Source organism: Engystomops pustulosus, chromosome 1 (assembly GCF_040894005.1).
Source record: "Engystomops pustulosus chromosome 1, aEngPut4.maternal, whole genome shotgun sequence".
Lineage (NCBI taxonomy): Eukaryota > Metazoa > Chordata > Amphibia > Anura > Leptodactylidae > Engystomops > Engystomops pustulosus.
In genome coordinates this window covers 224,549,789-224,576,603 of record NC_092411.1, presented here as the reverse complement: position 1 = coordinate 224,576,603, position 26,815 = coordinate 224,549,789, and the positions used below count along the sequence as shown (strand labels likewise).

The 26,815-nt window shown below is 42.7% G+C and overlaps 1 protein-coding gene across 3 annotated transcripts in view; it reads right to left on the bottom strand.

The window, feature by feature from the left end:
* GAB1 (GRB2 associated binding protein 1) overlaps positions 1–13,870 on the bottom strand; it is a 77,695-nt gene extending 63,825 nt beyond the window's left edge. The window contains exon 1 of one of the 3 annotated variants that reach the window (XM_072119746.1): positions 13,325–13,870. In XM_072119746.1, coding sequence (XP_071975847.1) covers positions 13,325–13,423 — 99 coding nt within the window. In that variant the 5' untranslated portion in view covers positions 13,424–13,870. The remainder of the gene's footprint in view (positions 1–13,324) is intronic. The other 2 variants (XM_072119760.1, XM_072119777.1) reach the window with 2 other exon arrangements.
* Positions 13,871–26,815: the final 12,945 nt, after the last annotated feature.

The following is a 26,815-nucleotide window of genomic DNA, read 5'->3' as shown; positions in this document are numbered from 1 at the left end:
GAAAGACATGAATTGAACGAGTGAATGACATTTGTGGAGCAGGTTTCCCCTTCAAAATCAAATTCACTCTTTCAGTTTATGTCTTTCACCTGTACAATTGACAAAACTGCACCTAAAACCACCTCAAAGCTGATTGTGATGCAGTTTTAACTGCAACGTGTGAACGCACCCTTACCCCCTTGTAAGCCCTCCATATGTTCTCTAAATGGGGAAAAGGCAAAGTGTCTATAATTAACATAATTACCCGATTTAGCCAATGCTGGTTAAACAAGCTGCCATAATCACAGTGATGTCAGGCAATTAGCTGGTATCACAGCATGTGAGGCCAGCAACCCAAGTATGATTGATGACTATCAATCCTCTAACTTGCACAACATGTCTACAGGCCTGGGAACACTGTTATGACCAGCATAAACCATATGGAAAGCTTGTTCTATTAATAAACTGGCCTACTTTTTGAGAGTAGGCAAAGGAACGAAAAATGGGAGAGAAACTGAATGTTATACAGAATAAAATAAAGAAACGATTCTGTCCCGTTTTCGCTTTGTAGATTAGATGATAATCTCCCAAAGAGCAAGCATCAGAATTCCACAAATGAGATGGATAGGACATCAACTGCAGTATTTTATTGATGTGCATCTTCATAAAATGTTTGCACCAAACACTATGGGGGGAGCCCCGCCCCAGATACATCATAACGGGTACATTGACATGCACGTCTGCGGGGATGTACACTCACTGGCCACTTTATTAGGTACACCTGTCCAACTACTCGTTAACACTTAATTTCTAATCAGCCAATCTCATGGCGGCAACTCAGTGCATTTAGGCATGTAGACATGGTCAAGACAATCTCCTGCAGTTCAAACCGAGCATCAGTATGGGGAAGAAAGGGGATTTGAGTGCCTTTGAACGTGGCATGGTTGTTGGTGCCAGAAGTTCTGGTCTGAGTATTTCAGAAACTGCTGATCTACTGGGATTTTCACGCACAACCATCTCTAGGGTTTACAGAGAATGGTCCGAAAAAGAAAAAACATCCAGTGAGCTGCAGTTCTGTGGGCGGAAATGCCTTGTTGATGCCAGAGGTCAGAGGAGAATGGGCAGACTGGTTCGAGCTGATAGAAAGGCAACAGTGACTCAAATCGCCACCCGTTACAACCAAGGTAGGCAGAAGAGCATCTCTGAACGCACAGTACGTCGAACTTTGAGGCAGATGGGCTAAAGCAGCAGAAGACAGGTGCCACTCCTTTCAGCTAAGAACAGGAAACTAAGGCTACAATTTGCACAAGCTCATAGAAATTGGACAGTAGAAGATTGGAAAAACGTTGCCTGGTCTGAAGAGTCTCGATTTCTGCTGCGACATTCGGATGGTAGGGTCAGAATTTGGCGTCAACAACATGAAAGCATGGATCCATCATTGTATAAACTGTTCAGACTGGTGGTGGTGGTGGAGGTGTCATGGTGTGGGGAATATTTTCTTGGCACGCTTTGGGCCCCTTGGTACCAATTGCGCATCGTTGCAACGCCACAGCCTACCTGAGTATTGTTGCTGACCATGTCCATCCCTTTATGACCACAATGTACCCAACATCTGATGGCTACTTTCAGCAGGATAATGTGCCATGTCATAAAGCTGGAATCATCTCAGACTGGTTTCTTGAACATGACAATGAGTTCACTGTACTCAAATGGCCTCCACAGTCACCAGATCTCAATCCAATAGAGCATCTTTGGGATGTGGTGGAACGGGAGATTCGCATCATGGATGTGCAGCCAACAAATCTGCGGCAACTGTGTGATGCCATCATGTCAATATGGACCAAAATCTCTGAGGAATGCTTCCAGCACCTTGTTGAATCTATGCCACGAAGAATTGAGGCAGTTCTGAAGGCAAAAGGGGGCCCAACCCGTTACTAGCATGGTGTACCTAATAAAGTGGCCGGTGAGTGTATATGCAGCTACAAAATTGCGGCCGCATATACGTCCCCATAGATGGCAACGGTGGCCCAGCAACGGTACGATATCACATGTGTGTGGTATGCTCTATCTTTTCCTGTGTGTGCGGCCAGGCAGTGCCGTTTTATATGGATAGGGGAGGGTTCACCTCTTCCCCTTTTCAGTGCGCCGTCATATGCCCCAGCTTGCATGTGTATTAAAAGTACCCCAAAAGCTTAAATCTCATGATCTATGGGTCGACCTAGCAAATACAGATTTTCTTCTCCTATTTATTACATTTATTCAGCCACAGTACATTTGCAAAAAATCTAGACATGGCAGCATGTGTGTGGTCTGCATAAGAGCCAAATTTTATGATCAGCCTGCGAGCTCTGTGAGAAATGAATTATTTAGTGAAATGGAATTTATAATATAAGCAATACTATACCATGGGAAAGTTTTATGTTTATAATCCATTCTAGAATTTTACCTTTAGCCCTGTTATGCATTAATATGCCCTTTGTCTCCTATAAAACATGGATCTTTTTTCTTTTTATAACATCTTATTGTTATACATAGCCTAAAGGAGCGATTAGCTTCTGCTGGTATAAGGTACATGTATACTTCCCATGTCCCAAAATGTCCTAAAGACATGCATGTGCGTCCATTTTTTTGTGGATCCATTGACTTCTATGGATGTACGTGGTTCACATACGAGACAAAATAACGCATATTGAAATTTTTTCCCATAGGAAACAGTGGGTCCATTTGCCATCTCTAAATTATACTATTTAGTATACTATTTTATATTATATTAACATTACTAGGACAACCTTTACCACACACATACTACACTGTCAAAGCAGTAAAGCTTCTCCTGGCAAATCCCTGGTTGACCGTTACTGATCGCATGCGTTTCAAAGGAAACACATATGCAGACTGAGCCCCGCCCCCAGACATTTGCATTGCATTTCTAAACACAATGTCAACGTCCCATGAGGCCGCACCCTAAACATTCAGATACTTTTTTCCTTTTCTTGAAAATATTGCATTGGTATTGAATATTGTACTCAAAATTCTAGTATTGGTGGAACCCTATTCTCAACTGCATCAGATACATAGGCAATGTAGGCAGCATACAATACCATCCAATGAAAATTTGGAAGCTGTAATTCTTATACAACTAAAACCTGTAAAAGCATGGGCATTAAAGGGAACCTGTTACCAGAGACCTCTTTTTAACTAAAGACAGGTTGCAGAAGAGATTATATATATATATATATATATATATATATAATTGCACCCAATTAAAATCCTCTAACGAGTCCCAGGTCTGTTTTGGAGGCATTAACAACAACAACTTGTCCGTGCTTCACACTCTCTCCACAGCATCCAACTCCTGTACAACTCCCACCTCCTGCTCCTTCACCGACACGGGGACAGAGCTCATAGCCTGTTGAGCTGATATCAGTGGTGGAGGAAGGAGCTGTAACGGAGCACAGAGGTGGGGGCTGAGAGCTGAGACTCCAACAAGTCGCCAGAGGCGAATCCCAGGTTTGCTTTGGTTTGGATGCATTTAAAACATGCGACTTGTTGGAGTCTCAGCTCTCAGCCCCCACCTCTGTGCTCCGTTACAGCTCTTTCCTTCCAGAGGACAAGGTGACAACAGATCAACAAGGGAGCTGGGGTCTGACTCCATAGTGAGTAATCACATCAGTGTAACACCTGCAGCAGCCTGATGCCCAGGCAGGGGCATACATGGAGGGGCATATATCATGTATACAATGTGTAAAAGCAGCCTTACATTTTAGGTGATACTGGCCTTCTACTTTCAGTCAGTTTCTGAGACCATAATGATTTTTGGTGGATATGGCCATCCCTGGCTAGTCATGGTCACAGCTAGTTGCAAGGAGCTTCAATTTGCCGCATTGTTGTTGGGCTGTTTGGGTCCGGGACTCACGGTAGAACCAGAACGCGGACATCGTGACTGCTCATCTCTAGCGGCCAGCGTTGTCCACAATCAGGTCTGCATGACCAGCATCACCACCCATGGGTGGTCAGGGGCGTCATCCATGGTCTGGAAGGGGTTGCTGGGGATCATCTATGGTCTGGACAGAGGGAGTCTTGGGCATCAGCCATGGTCTGGATGGGGGTGAGGGGTCTGGGGTGTCAGCCATGGTCTGGACAGGGGTGAGGGAGGTCTACGGTGTGAACTGAGGTCTGGACAGGGGGCTGGGGGGGGGGGGTCTGGGGTGTCAGCTGAGGTCTAGACATGTGGGATCAGGGGTGTCAGATGAGGTCTGGATAGGGGGGGGGGGATCTGGGGTGTCAGCTGAGGTCTAGACATGGGAGATGAGGTGTGTCAGATGAGGTCTGGATAGGGGGGGGGATCTGGGGTGTCAGTTGAGGTCTAGACATGGGGGAATCAGGGGTGTCAGATGAGGTCTGGATAGGGGGGGGGATCTGGGGTGTCAGCCAAGGTCTGGACAGGGGGGCGGGGGGGGGTCTGGGCTGTAAGCTGAGGTCTAGACATGGGGGATCAGGGGTGTCAGATGAGGTCTGGATAGGGGGGGGGGGGATCTGGGGTGTCAGCCAAGGTCTGGACAGGGGGGGGGTCTGGGGTGTCAGCCGAGGTCTAGACATGGAAGATCAGGGGTGTCAGATGAGGTCTGGATAGGGGGGGGGGGGGGGTCTGGGGTGTCAGCCAAGGTATGGGCAGGGGTGTCAGCTGAGGTCTAGACATGGGGGATCAGGGGTGTCAGATGAGGTCTGGATAGGGGGGGGGGGATCTGGGGTGTCAGCCAAGGTCTGGACAGGGGGGCCGGGGGGGGGTCTGGGCTGTAAGCTGAGGTCTAGACATGGGGGATCAGGGGTGTCAGATGAGGTCTGGATAGGAGGGGGGGGATCTGGGGTGTCAGCCAAGGTCTGGACAGGGGGGCCGGGGGGGGGGGGTCTGGGCTGTAAGCTGAGGTCTAGACATGGGGGATCAGGGGTGTCAGATGAGGTCTGGATAGGGGGGGGGGGGGGGGGGATCTGGGGTGTCAGCCAAGGTCTGGACACGGGTGCTGGGGTGTCAGCCATGGTCTGGAAAGGTGGGGGGGCGGCCATAGTCTGGTCTGTAGGTTGAAATAATTTAAGGAGACAAAAGGAAAGAGCTTTTGCCCCATTATTTAATGCATGATGTGAAATTAATATAATTGTCTCAATTGGCTATTTAAGCACACAAAACACTGGCTGCAATCATATTCATGCATAAATGAATGATTGCAGGCAGTATTTATTTATATGCATTACTGAAAATTTCATACTCCTCCTCGCCTAAAAATACTCCTCAAAAATGGTGAGAGGAGTATTATTACCCTTCTGGAAAAATGTTAGTGCGACCTCTGATAGTATAGCAGTACTATGGGTAACATTGGCCTTTCTATAGTCTTTATTAGATAGAATGAAACTATCTATGTGGTTGTAAAGGTGGCATCATCATATGGCAGTATTATTTGTCTTATTGTTAGGTGGTATTGTGGCACCATTGGGCTAAATTTCTGTGTTGGCACCTCGCGATAGAAACGTTGGCTTTGGTTTGCAGTTTGGGCACTCGGTCTCTCAAAGGTTCGCCATCACTGCTCTATAGTAATAGAAAATGTGTAAATGTTTTCTAACCTCAATCAAGTTATTAAAATATGCTATTGTAACTGAGGAAAAGCTCAGTGCATGGTTGAACAGTATCCTAACAGTTTTTTTTTTAATTGGAAAAATAAAAATGGATACTTTTAATATATAAGTTATTGGTGCCGAACCTGTAAGGAGGTAGAGCTGCACAATAGTGGTTAACCAGGTAAGATGGCGTATGGCCATTATTAGGTATTTAATAAACATACCTACAGGCAGTTCCAGATTTAAGAACACCCGACTTACAGACAACTTCTAGTTACTACTTCCACTGTAACCTCAGGGTGCAGGTAATTTACTGAATTTTGGCCCCAGACTGCAATGATCAACTGTAGGTGTTGCTGCAATGAAGCTCTATTGTTAATCCCTGTTCCCTTAACAACCTAAAATTTTCAAAATCCAGTGATCAGATGGACCACAAAAGAATTTGCCTGGAGTTAAACTTACAAAATATACATTTTCCGACTTACACACAAATCCAATTAAGAACAATATAAAAAGTTTGAGGCAAAAAGGGAGCCAAGCTTCAGTTTTCCAACAACGACATTTCACAGATAGCATCAGTGAGCATAAGGTAGAAAGATTATTTCTTGTTACTGTCCAGGTTTTAAAAAAAATACATAACCAACCAGGGAAGCTAACAAAAAGGACATTATACTTTCCTTCAGCAGTGGTCCTATTATCCGGCACCGTCTCCTGTCAGTGTTATGCTTCCGTTTTTTCGCAAAAGCAGGAGCTTGGATCCGACAACTTCTTGTCTCTGGCTAAAGCATTGAATCAGGCACGTGGCAGTGGTCGGGTGGGTGCAGGTACAAGTTCATTTTTGTTATCTCCCCCACTGGCCAGTTAGTTTTTGTTTTTTAAACCTGGGACAACCTCTTTAACATTACCAAAAAGAGGTTTTACTTATTTAAGCTGACATTTGTTAAATTAATGTTGTGAAGGAAGACACACTGATGTCCACAATGAAGAGGCTGTAGAGTCCATCTGAACATTGAATCCCCTTCAAAAAGCAATAAGCTGGGGTGCAAAGAGTCAGACCTGCAACAATCAGGTATTGATGGACTTTACTACAAATAGTTCATAAACATGAAGAAAAGTTTTTTGGACATGAAATCTTCCTGCTTTGTAATTACTATTCTGTACCCTTCCCAAGCAATTTTCTAAGGGAATGAACGAAGCTGTCCAGATGTGCACCTCCAGTTTCCCCATCTGACAAGTAGGTTCACCATATCAGTTTACACAATGATTGGCATACCCATCAGAAAGAAGAAGCATATGCACCCAAAAAAAAAAAAAAAAAAATGCAGAAACAGCATATTTGGGGAGCTCATATTATTTTTCACTGTATGGATATTGCAAAGACGGAAATAAAAGGATTTCGCACATTTTTCTGCAACCTTTTCATGTGTACACAGGACTTTGACATCTACCAGTAAACCCGATTTGTGCCTTATTTGCATCGCACCCAATACCAGACGTGGGCGCTTTATTTGCCATTGGATAAAATAGCCACCAAAAATTGGTCAAAAAACACCCCAGTCCCCTCCAAGCATGGGAAAGATTAGAAGGAGCTGCAAAATAAAATAACAAGAATAAATACAGCCAGGAACAGAGCTCCTAAAAGTCTGTAAACAAGTCTACCTAATAAATCCCCTCCAACATGTTTCTAAAAATGGGGCAGAATGGGTCTCAAAAAAAATAAATGAATAAAAATTCTCACCCTGCTTTCTATGTGAGGGGAATAAGGCTCAGCCAATCACTAAAATGGGAAACAGCAGCAGACATTTCCTGTGTGTAGTAAGGGCCAGTGATGAGAGAGGCACAAGGGATTTAAGAAACTGGAGGGGATGAGGGTGGTAAGAAATCAACAGGATGAACCTTTACTTTTTAACCCATTCAGCATCCAGCTACATTTCCCAATGGCCAGCCCTTTTTAGATTTGTGTGTGCAATTTTAGGGACATTGAATGTATGTTATTGTGTAGTAATCATAATCCACATTTTGCATTTATAAATCAAAGATTGAGGCAGCCAAGATGTTGTCAGGCCAATTCTACCAGGATACTGTCAACTAAACATTGGAATGCAGAACAATGGATTCCAGCCAAATATCAACTAAAAAAAGAAAAAAAAAATACTTTATGGAGGCAAAGTTCAGATTCATTTCCACTTTTAATACAGCACGATTTATAGTTAACAAATCTAGAGCCAACATTTTGGGTCGTATTTACATATAGTTTTCCCTGTTCTGGCACATATCTCTATACTGAATTGATTTACAGGTTGGTTCCCACAAATAAAGGGAAAGGTAAATTCCGATTTCTGTAAAATAAACATTACACATGTACATAAAGCCAGCGGGCCTGGACTATCAGCCTTTCTACCGTGTGCAGGAATTTGTCCTCTCAGCAGACGTGTTACGTGAAGCCTCCCAACGATGCTGCCAGCCAACATTCCCACACATTCTCACTCAGACCAAGTCTAAGTCTATACTACTACTCATAGGAGCAGACTGTTTTGAAATAGAACTCTGTGCAGTGAATAACAACCAGCGCACACTACAAACACAAGCCCTATTCCCTCTCATCCTTCACTAACAACTGGCACAGACACCACCCCTCCCCCTACATAGGTGGCATGTATCCGGACTGGAATCTGGAAAGGAATGTGCAAGGCATGGTTCAGGGTTTTATTTCGGGAGCTTACTGTTGCACAGCAATGAAGATAAAACTGGTACAAAATTAACACATGTGGGGTTTTCCCAGATTAAATATTTTATATTCCCTTAAAACAGGTAAAAGACATTTAAGGACTGGACCTTGTGTGCCTGTATATTGCTTTGACATACTTTTGTATCAATGGACAAATGAAAAAGATATATAACATGTGGTCTATATTAGAATTATCCTGTAGTAGCCAAGGGGCAAGATACTTTATTTTCATACATTACACAGATATACACCCCCCCCCAGAGAGCAAATGGTACCCTCACGAATAATATAGGTTAATTTACATATATTTTTTTCAGCCACAGCTTTGAAACAGATAAATGGTTAAACCCAAATTGATCAAGAGTGGCATTTTCCATGTAGTAGTGGGTTCACCATAACAGCAAGTGGTTCAACATAAAATATTGCGATTGTGTGGTCTACAAGAAACATAGAAGGCACACTTGACTGGAAACACCAATTATTTACATTCGACTCCTTTACCGAAAATGGTTTATACCTGCATCTGATAAACCTATAAGTTACATAAAAACACTCCTGGGTGTGCCTTTGCTGGGCCATCAATAAGAATTCAGAAGGTCACAATTCACAGAATTCAATGCCATTGCTACACAGTGTTAAACTGAGTAGTAAATGTATTGAAGTAGGAGACAATGGTGACCAAGGATGTTGCGAGACCTTCTCCTTTCACCGATATTCTTGTACATTGTGTGGCATCATGCAATTCTCAAGAACACAAAACACCTAGGCCAGGATCACGTGGCTTGGCAAACTAGGGCAGATTTATTGATCTGTTAGTACCTGCATTTTTATGTAAATTCTACAACTTTTCTGTTATATTCTACTGTCATTTATCATAGCAGCAGATTTATTTCAAGGTGACCAGAACACTAATTAACTTGTTGTGTTCATTTTATTGTAGTAATAAGTACACTGCTCTAAAATAAATAAATAAATAAAGGGAACACTCAAATAACACATCCTAGATCTGAATTAATGAAATATTCTCATTGAGTACTTTGTTGTCTACAAAGTTGAATGTGCTGACAAGAAAAAAAAAATCAAATGTATTAACCAATGTTGGCCTGAATTTGGAGTCACACAAAGAATGAAAAAAAACATGGAAAAAACACACTGTGACCTCTCTACAACGCCTCGGCATGCTCCTGATGAGGTTGCGGATGGTCTCCTGAGAGATCATCTCCCAGACCTGGACTAAAGCTTCTGCCAACTCCTGGCCAGTCTGTGGTGCGACGCGATGTTGCGGGGCGAGGATGGATGGTGTGAGACAAGATGTCCCAGAACTGCTGACACACTACAGCCACATGAGGTCTAGCTTTGAACCCAGAGCCAACCGCATGAGCATATGGTCTCACAAAGGGTCTGAGGATCTCATCTCAGTACCTAATGGCAGTCAGGCTACCTCTGGCGAGCATATAGAGATATGTCCAGCCCTCAAAAAGAAATGCCACCACACACCATTACTGACCCACTGCCAAATAGGTCATGCTGAAGGATGTTGCAGGTAGCAGATTGCTCTCCACGACGTCTTCACATCTGTGAAGAACACAGGGAGCCGGTGGCAAATTTTCCAATCCCGATTTTCTCTGGCAAATGCTAAGCATCCTACACGGTGTGACCACAACCCCCATCTGCGCCCTCATACCATCTTCATGGAGTCGGTTTTTAACAGTCTGTGCAGACACATGCACATTTGTGGCCTGCTGGAGGTCCTTTTGCAGGGCTCCTCCTGTTGCCAGTCCTGGCAGACCACTACCTCCGCCTTTGACACTCCTTCCCCAAACCTGAAACCGATTGAGCAGATAGGAGACATAATTTCTTGCAACATCCACCAACATCACGTTGTACCACACACTGTTAAGTAGCTGGCGGATGCTTTAGTCCAGGTCTGGGAGGACCACAACCTCATCAGGAGCATGCCGAGGTGTTGTAGGGAGGCCACAAACAATATTGAGCCTCATTTTGACTTGTTTTAAGGACATTTCATCAAAGTTGGATCAGCATGTGCTTTAATTTTGTGGGCGACTTCAAATCCAATGGACGACTCCATTGATTTATAAATTTGATTTCCATTGATTTTTTTATTTTTTATTTTGTCACAGCATATGTTCCAAAGTAAGCAGCCCCTAGTGCTTAAACAAACGCCGCAGTGTTAGAAGGATAGCGTTACCGGAAACGAAGTACAATGTAAATGTCGAACCGCGCGCCAAGCGGTCCGATGTATTCATAAGGGGGCGGGGTTGAGGCGTGGTTAGGGGCGGTGACTAGGGCAGTCACCGCCAGCATATGGAGCGAGTGGGGCGTTCCAGGGAAGAGGCAGCGCCTCAGACCGCCCCCTCATGAATACATCAGACAGCTTTGCGAGCGGTCCGACGATTACATTGTACTCTGCCGCAGTGTTAGATAGCGCTACTGGAGGTTTCCAGTAACGCTATCATTCTAACACTGTGGCGTTTGTTCAAGCACTAGGAGCTGTTTACTTTAGCCCGATTTATGGATGACAGGTCCTCTTTAATAAGAATGTTTCATTCACTCAGATCTAGGATGTGTTATTTGAGTGTTGAGTGTTAACAGTACAAATTACTACTGGTCACTAAGGCTACTGGGGAATGGAGTGTCCTTCTCAGCGTACCAGTGACATTACCGGGAAAACACCACGTACACCGGCAGGAGCCAATCACTGGCTAGCACCGATGTATACTCCTTCTACATACAGGGTGGAGCAGGGGTCCCCAGCCGACATATCACACTGTTTAAGCCTACAGTGGTATAGATCTAATTCTATGCCATAAGATGCAAGGACGCATTAGAATCCCCCCAACATGTCCTTTCAATGTATGGCACAAAACGTAATGTGAACACAGTCTAAGTTAATTCCTCTACGTGGAACTACAGTATTACTGTGATCATGTTTACAGTACTAAGTAATAGTACAGTGACCAGGAGGGGGCTCCGTGCACAGTGTTGAGTCTTCGAAAATATAGCAAACACGTGAAATAGGTTTCTGGATTGTATACAGTGGCCCTTAAGAGTATGGTCACAGATGGTTGTCAGAATACAATACCAAGTTTCTGTCAAAACAGTCCACACTGATAAATGGGCAAGAGACTAATGCACAAAACTTCAATGACTAAGCAGTAAGCAGTTGCATCACAATGCAAAGAGATATCTGGGCGGTATCTAATAATAATGTGATACTGAAATAATAATGCTCACCATTTTAAATAGCAAAATAACACAAAGGAAGATCTCTCACACTTGCATTGTGTTTACAAAATACTGTACAGGCTGTCCCCTACTTAAGAACACCTGACTTACAGACGACCCCTAGTTACAAATGGACCTCTGGATTTTGGTAATTTACTGTACTTTAGTCCCAGGTTAAAATAAACAGCTACAACAGTTATCAAATGTATCTGTAATGAAGCTTTATTGTTAATCCTGGTTCTTATGACAACCCAACATTTTTCAAACCCAATTGTCATAGAGACCAAAAAAATTTTTTGCCTGGAGTTATAATTATAAAGTATACAATTCTGACTTATATACAAATTCAACTTAAGAACAAACCTACAGAACCTATCATCTTGTACGTAAACCGGGGACTGCCTGTATATGCTTAATCCCTCTGGATCAGCCCCCCTGTACATTTCATCAAACTGCATACTTCAATAGTGCAGCTTCTACTAAACTTTGTAATATACTTAAAGAAAGGTATAGGGACATTTTCTTTATTAATCTTTAAAGCAGTTTGTGTGAATCAGCTTTCTGTTCTATATCCACTGACAGCTGAGAGATAAGGAGTCTCGAGGAGGCTTTTGAAAACAATGCTCACTAATGGAAAAGAAAGGAGTAGAAAAACAGAAGCACACCTTCAAGGTTACTATAATCACCTGATCTATTCATATGGCGGGGGGAAGGGGGGGCTTGAAAAGTTTAGTTATGCTTTCAGGCTTTATTCACTTAAATGCTGCATTGCCTAGTTAAAAATAGGCAGAACTACCAAATATAAAAGCATTGGATCCACTTTGTAACAGTCACGAAAAGAGTCTGGCACCCGCATAGTCAATAGGGTTCATCAATCTAGTTTCTGTATTTTACCAGTATTGGATACTGCAGCAGTCTCTCACACAGGTGTAAGCATAGTTAAAAGCTTCCTATACACATTAGATGTACATCAGTTGAACCCAATGATCGCCGTGTCAATGTAACGGATATTGTTAGAGCAGATGTTAGGGGGATATAAAGATCAGGCATTATATCTCACCTGTTCCATAGATATAATCTCAGAGAGATAGGTAGCTGCCTCTCAGACAATCATATAAATGTATAGGAGGTGGAAAATGAGATGGCAGTCAGCTGACAGCTATAGGATTGCAGATTTATAGAGGTTGCCTATACAAGATGAAATTTTTATTGGACCGAGAACAGCAGGCGCTCTATTCTAATTAAAATCCCGAAACAACAAAACAAATGGAGACGAGAGCTGCTGTTCAACAATCGTATACAAGTTGGAAACACATCTAGGAGCCTGGACATAGCCAGTTGTATCAACAAAAACACAGATCTGAAGATGCCACCTAATTACCAGGACACAGCACCAACATATACCATAGAGAGGAAACCACAGTACACTTATTGTACACTGGAATAAAGATATTGCTCAAAATCTGACAGGTCCTGAGTTATAAGACATACAGGGCACAGGGCTGGGGGATTATCACACAAACTCGCAGATTAAAATTTTTGATTTATTGCTTCTGGAGAAATTATAGAAGCTGCAGAGCCATAGACTGCACTTATCTAGACCCTGAGGCTGTGTACAGAGCCTTGGGCATGCTGGGAGTTGTAGTGTCTGATGTTGCAGAGGCTCCTGGCACTCGGAGGTAGTGAGCCGTATGTGTGCCAGGGCTGTGAGGCCGCTCCCTCCCACCAGGGCTCCACTCACACTGTGCACCATGTACTTACGAAGCGCTTTAACTTTTTCTCCGGCGGAGATTTACGGAGCCAGCCCGAGCAGACCACCTCTCCCCCGCCGCCCGCTCCTCCGCCCGAGCTCATCATCATGGCTCTCCTCAGCGTGTACTCCGGATCTCAGCGCCTCCCGTACACGGACAAACTTCAGGAAAACTTTTATCCGCCGCTCGTATTATTCCTGGGAGCAGTGGATCCCTCCCTCCTCTCCCCGGCAGGAGTCGCTGGGCGGTTGGTCGGTCTCTTCCGCCTCGGTTTTTTTTTCCTTCCTTCGACCACAAGTTTCTCCCCCCTCCTGGAAGCAGTGGCCGGGGCTCTCCCTTTGCCTTGTCTATGGAAGAGGAGCAGTGCAATGTTTCCGAATAGGGGGGGTCGCGCTATGTCCCGTCTTCTTGAGATATCGCACGGGATAAATTATGGGAGAGACACATTTTCCCCCCACTGTGAATCTCTGTTTCTCCCTCCTCCTTCTTCTTCTTCGTCTCCCTCTTTCCCCTTTCTTTTCCCCTCCTCTTTCTCCTCCGCCCCTCGCTGTCAGCGTCGTCCCGCTATCCCTCCCAGTGTCCAGTCCCGCCTTCCTCCCTCCCTCAGCAGCAGCAGCAGTTTTCCTGTGAGGCGCCGCAGCTGTACCTGCCCGGCTGCCGTGTGCACAGGTCTGTTACATCGCCTCTCGCCAGGCAGCAGACACCTCTAACCTCAGACTGCACACAAGTTTCCCGCCTTTTTCCTAAATTGTTGAAAGGAGAGATGTATTATCTCACAGTATGTAGGAAATGAAATTTGTTAAGTCATTAGGGTTATATGACTTCTTTTGATGGCTGCAATATGGGGATTTCCAGGTTTTTTTTCTTTCTCCTGACCTTGGCCTATTGCTGCAGAATTTACCACCCAGGTGTAATGAGCCCCTTTGTAGCATACAATGCCTACAAGTAGTATTCAACCCCCTGCAGATTTAGCAGGTTTGATAAGAAGCAAATACGTCAAAGCCTTCAAACTTCAAACAAGAGCAGGATTTATTAACAGATGCATAAATCTTACAAACCAAAAAGTTATGTTGCTTAGTTATATTGTAATAAATTTTAAACATAAAAGTGTGGGTCAATTATTATTCAACCCCTAGGTTTAATATTTTGTGGAATAACCCTTGTTTGCAATTACAGCTAATAATCGTCTTTTATAAGACCTGATCAGGCCGGCACAGGTCTCTGGAGTTATTTTGGCCCACTCCTCCATGCAGATCTTCTCCAAGTTATCTAGGTTCTTTGGGTGTCTCATGTGGACTTTAATCTTGAGCTCCTTCCGCAAGTTTTCAATTGGGTTAAGGTCAGGAGATTGACTAGGCCACTGCAACACCTTGATTTTTTCCCTCTTGAACCAGGCCTTGGTTTTCTTGGCTGTGTGCTTTGGGTCGTTGTCTTGTTGGAAGATGAAATGACAACGCATCCTAAGATCCTTGATGAAGGAGCGGAGGTTCTAGGCCAGTGATGGCGAACCTTTTAGAGACTGAGTGCCCAAACTACAAACGAAAGCCACATATCTTTCACAAAGTGCCAAATGGCAATTTAAAGGAACTTATTGCTCCCTGCTGTGTCACAGATTCGAACGCATTGGAGCCCTGAAGACACCAATACAGTAGAATGACGGAGAAATTCATATTATTATTGTAGCTTCCCTCTAAGGTCCCCTGAACAGGATGAATCACAGGCCCTGAGAAGGGGCTTTAATGATAATCCAGCTCTGCCCACTCCTCCTTGCTCCTCCCTTACTCTTCAAGTCACTTTAAAATACAGCTGAACATGGCCCGTTCTGGACTGCCTGTGACTGCAGGAGGAGGAGTTCTGAATGGTGACCTTTGTGCTGGGTGATGGCCTGGGTGCCCACAGAGAGGGCTCCGAGTGCCACCTCTGGCACCCGTGCCATAGGTTCGCCACCACTGTTCTAGGCCAAAATCTCCAAGTAGGCCGTGCTATCCATCTTCCCATGGATGCGGCCAGATGGCCAGGTCCCTTGGCTGAGAAGCAGGCCCACAGCATGATGCTGCCACCACCATACTTGACTGTAGGGATGGTATTCTTGGGGTCGTATGCAGTGCCATCCAGTCTCCAAACGTCACGTGTGTGGTTGGCACCAAAGATCTCGATCTTGGTCTCATCAGACCAGGGAACCTTGAACTAGTCTGTCTCAGAGTCCTCCAAGTGATCATGAGCAAACTGTAAACGAGCCTTGACATGACGCTTTGAAAGTGAAGGTACCTTACGTGCTCGTCTGGAACGGAGACCATTGCGGTGGAGTACGTTACTTATGGTATTGACTGAAACCAATGTCCCCACTGCCATGAGATCTTCCCGGAGCTCCTTCCTTGTTGTCCTTGGGTTAGCCTTGACTCTTTGGACAAGCCTGGCCTCGGCGCCGGAGGAAAAGGCTGAAAAACAGATAATTAATCCAAACATGTGAAGCTCATTATTCTTTGTGCCTGAACTACTTCTTAATACTTTAGGGGAACCAGACAATGCTTTACTTTAGTTCAAGGCTTCAATGATCAGCTGTAAGGTGTCTGTAATACATATTTATTGATTATCCTTGACAGCACAAAATTTTGAAAATTTTATTGTCACAGAGAAGAAAAAATGTGTCTACTATAGAGTTACAATTATAAAATACCTAAAGAGCCTATCCTGTATGTAACACCTACTGCCTGTACTAGTTAGATTGAACACTGCTCTACTCTTTTGATGCCCGGGGTCTGACACTTGGGATCTAGACTTGGACTACTGTCTGCCTGTTGAGTAGCCCTGCAGTTCAATTTCTTCTATAGTCTTAATATTATAATTATTGTACTATATTAACTTTACGCTGCACGCTGCCCCGATGTTCTTGGGATGTGATCGACTTTAAACAGTACATTTAGATTTAAGTTTAGGTCATTGACAATAATAGTTGTGAATACAAGAGACTTTGTTGTACATGTTTTTTTTTGTTTTTTTTTTATAAAGTGTTTCTTTCTCCTCTTAGGTCCAGTTCAAACTGCTATTAACAGTGTCTGTCCATCATTTCCATTATTTATAAGACACAAATAATGCGGTTTGCAGTGCTATTTGTAATGGACAATGGGTTAATCAGTCACACTTGTACATGTCTCATACAGTATAAAGAGCTCCTCAGATTCATGCTGTACACCAAATGGAATTAGTCTCATGAATTATTTCAAGTTTGTGAGGTGTTGGTGGACTCCAAATTTGATTTGTTTGCTAAATATACTTAGCAATGAAACATCAGTAGAGATCTAAGGGCAGTCAAACAAAACATTAAGCCCTTGCCACTACCAGGATACATAATATTGTTAAAAGGTATTTTGGCTCACAGAAGAATGATCAAGTTAGAAAATATATTGCATATTAGGTTGGATGTAAGCCATAGTATCAATTTACTAAATTCATGCCTAGCTGTTAAATACGTGAAAATGATGTAGCTATTTTTATATTGTCTATGCAGTTTGATATAATGTTGTATACAACCCATCTATATCAATATTACAAGTATTAAAAAGATATTCCTAACTTACAAACTCAAGAATATTTTTTCACTGTATGACTGTCTGACCTCTGGAACCCCCACCGATCTGGAAACTGAATGAATGGTAGCTCTGATTTAGTGAAGCCACCTTACAACAGTTTCTGCTAAGTAGAGAAATACTAAAAACTAAAAAAAAAATGGTATGTAAATAGTATTTTTTTTTTTTCAGTTTTTACTAACACACTGTCAAAAACATTATTACTCTCCTTATAAATGGCCTAGGGTACTGCAACAAGGGATCAGCCATACAATTATTTTTGGTTTTGTACCACTGTTTTTTACCATACCTGTGGCAGTGTGTATTAAGACTACTGCAATAACAGGCCAAATAGCCTTCAATAAACTCCAGAATGCTATGGCGACTGAACCACAGTCTGTTATGTTACATTGGGTAAATGCCAAACCATGAGCAGGTCCTGACCCACTTTATAATTTATACCATGAACAATGAATATATAGCCCTTTTAGCATAAATATAGTCTTTTATTATTGGTCCTCAAAAGAACAGAATACAGGTTATGAATTCCTATTGAATCATCAAACTTGTACTACTTCCCAAAACCACAAATATTGGTGAAAGAGACCAAAATATTTTTTTTATTGATTGGTATCATTCTAAACTGTCTCATCTCTCTTTTTCTCTGTGTCAGATACTAGTGAATGTTCAGAAATAAAAGTATATTTCATCTGGACCCTGATAATGTAACCTGATTGTCAGCACACAGGGATCATAATGAATCTGCTTAGAGAATCACCTAGTACACTCTGGAAATCGACAAAGAACATTGTCATGGGGGCTCCTATGACCCATATCGCGAGTCACGGGCTCACCCGTGCCCCTCTGTGCCAGCCAGTGCAATGCCCACGCTTCTCACCTGTCCCAGTTCCTGTCTACCTTCCATTGGCGCTGGCCATTCAAACTAGCCCCTTGCTTAAGGTTTCTTTTCAAAGACTTTCTCCTCTGCAGAGAGAAATTACTCCATAGGAGATCGGGAAATATTGGCGATAAAACTTGCCTTAGAAAAGTGGTGCTATCTTGTAGAGGGTGCTCATTTAACGTTCTTCATCTTCACAGATCACAAGAAACTCCTCTATCTGCAGACTGCACAGCGACTCAATCCTCGACAAGCCCGTTGGCCACTCTTCTTTTCCCATTTCAATTTCCTTATCCATTTACTTCCAGAAGAAAAGAACATCAAGGCTCATGCCCTCTCTTGTGCTTCAGATGTCATTGGTGAAGAACTGGTGTCTCGGCATATCATCCCTCCTGAGCGACTGGTTGTGGTCCAGTGGACCTTCAGCAACTGCTGCCTGGCAAGACCTACGTCTGACCTGCTCTACGCAAGAGGATTCTGACTTGGGGACACTGCTCACATGTGGCTGGGCGCCCTGGAGTGCAGCGCTCTGTTGCTCTCATTTCCTGTTTCTATTGGTGGCCAGATCTGGTCAAGGATGTCTGGGACTTTGTGGGATCCTGCGCTTCCTGTGCCGTCTCGTCTGAAACATGCTGGTCTTCAGCCGTTGCCGATACCCAGCTGCTCGTGGACTCACGTGGCTATGGACTTCATCACGGACCTTCCACCTTCCTCTGGCAATACCGTCATCTAAGTGCACATCCTATCGGATCTTTGTGCCTCACAGCCTTAGATAAAGCTTCTTGTATGCCTTGTGCTATTGTTCTGTATTCCCGTTGTGACCACGGCTCTCCTATTGACTTTGATCCTGTTCCGCCTGCCTTGACCTATTGCAATGTCCCCAACTCCGATCCCGTGCTGCCCGTCCTGACGTCCTGCCTGGATGCCACCGCGGACAAAGTCGAATTACCTGCTGGTACGCCGCTGCAGCAAATCCAACCCGCTCTGGTCAGCAGCAAATCCAACCCACTTAGATTCTGGTCCCAGGTGTCGGCTTACATCATCGTCCATGGTGGTCCAGTGGGTCCACTACCCCTGGAACCTGACAAACATCACTGAGTTAAACAGCTTAACAGCAATAAAACTGAGTAAAATTGTAAAGTAAGGGGGTAACAATTATGTTTATTGTGTAAACATCACTAGGAGGTTAAAATTTGAGAACTTTCATGGGCAAACCCCTAGTATTTTGTATTCAACATTGGCCTATGTTGTGCACCATACAGCGCTGCTGAGGTGCACGTGCGCCGACTTGTCCTGACTTAAAGGGCCAGCGTCCTCCTAATTGGCACTGGCTAATCTGGCGTGCCCTTATAATCCGGCACCTCCCTTCACTCTCTGCTGGATCTTTAAGTCATTTTCTCTGAAGTGAAAGCCTCTTGTGTTCCTCCTGTGCTCCTCCTGCGTTTCCAGACCCTCCATGTTCCCTATGATCCTCCAGTGTTTCCAGATGCCTGTGTATCCTGTGGTCCGTATCCTGTATCCGTATTCCTGTGGCAGTCCTGTATTCCTGTGATGGTCCTGTATTACTGTGGCAGTCCTGTATTCCTGTGTCGGCCCTGTATTCCTGTGGCGAACAGGTATTCCTGTGGCCATCCGGTATTCCTGTGTTCGTCCGGTATCCCAGTGGTCGTCCTGAGGTCCTGCCATCCAGCCGACGTCCTCCCTTCCATCCTGAGGTCCTGCCATCTAGAGGTCATGCCATCCAGAGGTCCTGCCTTCCCGAGGTCCTACCTTCCCGTGGTCCTGTCTTCCCGTGGTCCTATCTTCCCATGGTCCTGTCTTCCCGTGGTCCTGTCTTTTGAGGTCCTGCCATTCTGTGGTCCTGCCTTCCCTGTGGTTCCTGTTTCCTGCCACTGCGGGCCTAGTCGCACACGTGGAACGAACTGGTGGCACCCCGCCGCAGCAAGACATTCCTGCTTTGCAGCAGGCTCTATCGAAGACCATGGGCCACTTAGACTCCGGTCCCGGGTTGTGGCTAGTACCGTCATCCCCCGCGGTGGTCCAGGGAGTCCACAGACTCTAGCCCCAAGAGACCTTCGCACAACCCCCTGTGTAAGCCATCTATCAGGTACAATAAAGGCATACTGCACTGCATTTGTTATCCAACCTGGGTGATAAGTCCAGTGAATATTTGAATTGTCAAGTGTAAACTTGCACAAAAATATTTGAGCCTTTACGTGGTCCAATAATCAGAGTAATTATTGTGAACAACATTCCAATAATTGACCCAAATGTACTGTAAATAGGAATGTGCAGCTGATCAGCACTATAGCTAAATAGAGGAGAAACAACCCCCTGTAGCAATTGTGTTCCCCCCATTCATTTTTGCACAAGATTTTGTAAATAAGGCTGCAAAACATCAAGCAAACAATCATCTGTGATCAGTGTTCTTCTTGTATAAAAGCAACCACAGACAAGATGGAAATGTGAAGAACTATGAACAATTATTGAAAATTGCCTAAAATCACATAAAAACCCTAAACATAACATAGTTTTTTATAGGAATTACTTTCTATCATATTGTGTACATGTACATGTTACATTACACATTCTTGAGTCTCATTCCTGAGACTTCCACAATCCTTAACTTTCTCAGCGAATAAAGTACTGTAGTTCATTTAATCCAATAGCATTATAAACTAGAATATCTAAGAAGGCCAGTGACTTTTTGCAGTGGTTTTATTGAAAGAGTTATATCTCCTAATAACCGACATGTTGCAGATTTATATGAATCTTCTTAACTATGCTGATAACGTGAATTTCAGCAGCTTGCAATTCCATAGTTTTTTAAGGACAGTGTCACTAATATAAGTGGGCTGTAGCCAGTACTGCAGCTGAGTTGACCGACTAGAGGTCTACCCTTTTGTTCAACCATTTAGGTAAACCCCTGGTTTGTGCAAAAAATACTGAATGATTGGTAAAATAGATCTGGCACTCCTGTTATTCAGGATTCATAGAATGAATGTTTAGTCATGAGTTCCAACATGAGAATTCCTGAGTCTGAAAAGAAATGACTCCCAAGTTTCACTTCAGCAACAGAGCACAAAGAGACAATGTCAACACGTTTGTATCTAGGAAACAAATAATGTTTAAACAGTTTACAGGTAACATATAATGCTGATACTGTAATAAAGGGGTTGTCCGGGAATAAAACTATATACAAGCCGTCCCCTACTTAAGGACAACCAACTTACAGATGACCCCTAGTTACAGACGAACCCCTCTGCCCACTGTGACCTCTGGTGAAGCTCTCTGGATGCTTTCCTTTAGTCCCAGGCTGCAATGATCAGCTATAAGGTGTCTGTAATGAAGCTTTATTGATAATCCTTGGTCCCATTACAGCAAAAAATTTAGAATATCCAGTTGTCACTGGGACAAAAAAAAAATTGTCTGGAGCTACAATGATAAAATATACAGTTCCCAAGGAACCTATCTTGCATGTAACCCAGGGACTGGCTGTATATGGCTGAGGGGGATGTAAAAACAATAAACCTTGTATACTCACCTCTCACCGTGCTCCCATTTACCCACAGTAACTCCAGTCACTTCTAGTCTCTCTATATATAAAAAGGCCAGCAGCACCATCCTGACCACAAGCTTTGGCTACTGCTGCAGCTCCTGCTAGGGAACTGCAACACTTAGAAAATGAATACAATAGAATGTGTTATTAATGCAATTTTATTGTATGAATGTACGTATGACTCCTGAGGTATATTCACAGGGCAGTATTCTTCATAGTATTTTGCTTCAGTATTCCTAACCATGCCAGAAGTGGATCCCAGACACAGAAAATGTGTACATTTTACCATTACTGAATATTTAGCTTTTTTTCTTATTTTAGGGTTGTACAGAGTTCACCATGCAGAGTATGTGGATGCAATGCACTACAAGCAGCTACATGGACAAGCCTGCTTGACAAAGAATTCACAATTTGAGTTTGAAACACGTTGGAGAACATGCTACTTTTTTTCTTAGCCTTACCATCTGATGTACCCTTGCTATTTTTAATGTTTTTTTAATAAAAAGTATTTTCTTCTATCAAGGAGGACATTGGAATTTATTTCTTTTTTAGGTTACATAGGCAAGAGAGGTCCATTCAAGAAAAGTGCCATTGCTACACATGAGAAACTGAGTTCAATGCTACTAAAGGAAAAAGAGTCGTATGAATTTCACAATGGAATTCAGAGTTTGGAGAGTTATGATGCGGTTCAAAATTATGAAATATGATTTTTAATTTTCTTTACATATTTTATACATTTTTTAAAGAAAGGCATGGAAAAACAAGCAAATTGAAAAAATATATACACCTATGCAAGATGAAAATAAAATAAATGTAATAAATAATTAACAAATTAATCTCCAACTTCCCACCAGAACAACATAGATCCCCCAATATCAGTCTACCTATTTTCCCCTCAGCTGGGGTTGACACTTTCCTGATGGGAGAGCTTAAAAGGGTATTCTGATCTCAGCAAATTGATGTTATTGTTCGCATGTTGAAAAATTATACATTTTTACAAAATACTTTCTGTATCGATTCCTCATTGTTGTCTAGATCATCTGCTTGCTGTCTATGGAAAGCTTTCTATTCTATGGAAAGCTTCTGTGTTTGCTTCCAGTGAACAGAAATCAGACCATGGTCACACAGGTCCTCGGCTCGCTAGTGAGCTTATTCAGAGCTGTGTGATAAAATGAGCCGTATACCTGTGTGACCTGTGTGTAACTGTGTTCTGTCTACTCGAAGTAAACATAGAAGCTTTCCATAGAATAACAGCAAGCAGAGGATCTAGAACACCGTGAAATAAACAATGAAGCTTTCTATAGAATTACAACAAGCAGAGATATAGAAAACTGTAAGAAATGGATACAGAAAGTATATTGCAAAATTTTACAACTTTTAATTACACACACATTAACATTTATTTGATGAGAATGTGGTCCCTCTGACCACATTATGATAGAGACTGTTTAGGATTTGTTTTATTTTTATATGTATTAAAGCTGTAAATAAAGGGCTTATGGAACTGCGAACCTTGAAAATGAATTGCCAGTCTTCCTATTGTTCTGTCTATACTAGAGACATTTATAAAGATAAGACGTGGTGGTCTGTGACATGTTCATGAAAACACCATCAAGACAGTTTGAAGATACAGAAATCTCAGTTATGCAACTCCTTTCAATGTATCAGCCAGGGTGATAATCTTCCTTCTAGTCCTGTCTTTTGAGAAATGTCCATCACATGTCAGAATACAGATAAAGATGAATTTTCTCTGTGCAGCATGCATTTTTGAGGTCACTTCCAACTTTTACAATTACTGGCGGCTAGCCTTCTTTTATCCCAGTGGAGCTCATACGTGCAAGTTTCTCTGCACTTAGCAATACATTACTTGACAGAGCTCCTAAAATTGTGTCACATTAGCCAAGCAGTGTAAATCCGGTGGATAGCCTTCCCTCCTTTACTATTTTCCCAGGGATATCGGCACTTATCATCACTCTGCCTGTGGTTAATTTTAGCTTCAATTGCCTTCAAACAGCAGATAGATGAGATTGCTAACTCAAGCTTTGTGAGTAACACATCACATGCATCAACTGGAATAGTAATGACATCTTATTTGAATAACAATAATCTGCATTGTTTTAATTTAGAAACTGTAAATGTGTATAAATAAAGAGAAAAGGTCCTAGAGTAGTAATATACTGTAATCAGCTCCTTATTTTAGCTGGTTGTTAAATTATTCACAAACAAATCCTCCATGCTTCTGTTCACAACCACAACATTATTCTGGACAATGCCACTATAGAGAGCTGCTGAATGCTACTGATCACAGCCAATATTTTCTGAGAATCTTTTCAGCAGAGGCAATGGTACCAAATCTGGTGGCATTTACATATTTAGTTAACCTTTTACAGTAGAAGCAGCTGTACGGAACAAAACCTTCATGTATGATATACATAGGGGGAGATTTATCACTGCTTCTACGCCAGTTTTCTGGCGTATGCCACCTCCCAGCGCCTGTCAAGGGGGACTAGCATGCTGGATTTTTCTAGCTTGCCACGCCATCCACCAGATACATCAAGAGGCCTATATCATACCCTGACAACCCCATAACATACATATCAACTATCCGCAGGAATAGGCCGTCACACAACCATGTCATGTACTGTGACAGGGATCTGATATTATTCAGTTCCACGCTGAATAATAACCTGACCAGAGTTCTATTTTTACATTCAGCGACTGTGTAGAGTCTGCTTAAAGATATCCAGGAAACATGATATCTGCATTAACTAAACAAAAAAACAAAATGAAAGCAATATAATAAATGCAATAATACATGCAAAGAAAAAAAAAGAAAAAATGTTGTAAACTGTAAAGAAAAATTAATAAAATTGGTTATAAATAGTTAAAATAGAAAACAAAGAATATTTATGTAAAGAAATAAAATAAAATAAACCATCCCCTCACCTAACTTAATAATCACATATGACTGAACCCATTCTAATTTTTCAATTCCAGCAAGACACAAACAAGTTTGGCATGAGTGTTTAATTTGTGTTGTATAGAAAGTACATTGCATAAAGCAAAACAACTAATTACAGAGTAGACTTAAAACAAAGAAAAAAAAAATACCATTAATAAAATAATCCAAAAGGTGAAGAATTGTTCTGGTCATAAAGACCCAAAACAACCCTAAGTACAAAAGGGTACAAAAAATAAAATTATGCTATATAAAGTTGGTAATACAAGATATTTCTGGGATTCACCATTGATGGCCCTGTGATTAGTGGAGTTCTCATCCTTAGTACCTCTGCAATCAAAAAAATAAAGGGCATTCCCTTAACTGTAGTACCCAACACAGCACCACTTTTATTTCATATAGTTGTCTCTTTCTTTACCTGATCCAATTCTCACTGATCACTTACAAACTATAGCTTTGTGAAACACAAATAACAAATACAATATATTCGAGTATAAGCCGAATTTTTCAGCACAAAAAATATGCTGAAAAACCCTAACGAGTCTATATATATATATATATATATATATATATATATATATATATATATATTTATATATATATATATATATATACATATATAGTGTGAGAAAGTAAGAGGTGTTGTGTGGAAAAACCGCTATCTGTCTTACAGGCAGATAAAATGCAGGTGGTAAAAGCCTTGGGTTTGTCTGCAGTAACCCAAGGGTTAATGCAGACATATAGTAAGCAGGAATAGTCTGTTTGGTCCATGTTGGCCTAGCTAACATGGACACATTGGTAATGTCCGTACTGGGCCTGCTTATTATGGAATAGGGGTAGGCTGGTAGTGGGACTCCTACTCCACCCGGACTTCGGTCCTGGGCTTTTGTATAGCCCACAGGTGCGGGTCACAGGCCTCGTTAGAGCCTGATTTAGACTGCAGGCCAAAAGCAGTAGGTGAGGCACTACCTGGAGAGCTGAAGGCTAAGAATGAGTTCACACAGCAAAGGTGCCTCCTGAGATTCTGCTGGCCAAGAGCGTGTGCCAGGCAGCCATGGTATATCTAGGATCTGAAATTGTATTAGGCAGTGCCTAGCCGGGCAGGGTTTATTTTTGTGTTGCTTTATATGTGCCAAACCAAGGCTGAATTTATGTTGTTTTTGAGTGTGAATAAAACACTTTATTTGGACTTTAACTCTGCATGTGTCCCTGCTTCCTGCACTACTACAACCAGGTATCTACCTGAGCAATTCCCCACACAATATATATAAATATATATATATAAATAAAAAAAAGTGTACTCACCTTCCGATGCCACCCCAGGAGGTCCTCTTCTGTCCACCGATTTTCCGGGTCCCTCTCTCCATGCGCTGCTGTTGCTCGAGCTGTGATGTCAGCAGCTCCCTGACATCACAGTGTGTGACGAAGGTGGTGCACACACTAGAACGTCAGCGAGGCGCTAATGTCACAACTCGAGCGATGGCACCACACGGAGAGAGGGAGCCGGAGCATCTTTGGACAGAAGAGGACCTCCCATGGGGGTATCGGAAGATGAGTATACTTTTTTTTTCTTATAGGCTGGGCAGGGGCTGTATACTGGGGGACAGGGGCTGGCAGGCTGTATACTGGGGGCTGGCTAGGACCAATGCATTTCCTACCCTCGGCTTATACTTGAGTCAATAGTTTTTTCCAGTTTTTGTGTTAAAATTAGGTACCTCAGCTCCTACTCGGGTCGGTTTATACTAGAGTATATACGGTAGTAGCAGATTGCAAATGTAACTTAGCTTAGAATAGACTTGAGGATTTCAAGTCTAAATAGTGTACCCGACAAAAGAAATCCAAAACGGCACACAAATTACATTGTTAGTAAAACCAAAAGTTTATTGGATAACCGATCTTAAAACACATATAAAGAGGAACAACAACCATAAAATACAGGGCCCACATAAGTAAATGTGATGTATACAAAGTATACTAACAAAATATATGTGGAGACTCTCCTACTACACTCAATCCAATAGCCAGCACAAACCACTAATATATACCATTTTTCCCTGAAAGTAAGACAGTGGGGCACATTTACTTACCCGGTCCCTCGGAGTTCCCGAATTTGCATTGTCTAAATGCATTCACTAAGTTCGAGCACCTGATATCCTGCAACTGTCGCTTCCCCGCTCAGGTCCTCCGGAGTTCACGTTCTTCTTTCTGGTGTATATAAGTGCATTGGTTGCAACACAATTTTATCTTAAATCCTGCGCTCAGTCCGCATCAGTTGTATTGTCCGACGGCCTGCCCCCCAATTTGTCACATGAAAGTCGGCAACGCTGCGCCGATCGCATGCGACACAATCCCCTGCTAAATCCCTGTCCCAGAGGGGCAATCTCCGAAAACCATGAACAGTCTGACAGAAATGCAATCCATAGACCCTTAGTAGATAAGCCCCAGTGTATTATAATAATTTTTGCTCCTTAAGAAGCAGCGGGTCTTATTTTCAGGGGATGTCTTATTTTTCCTTGAAC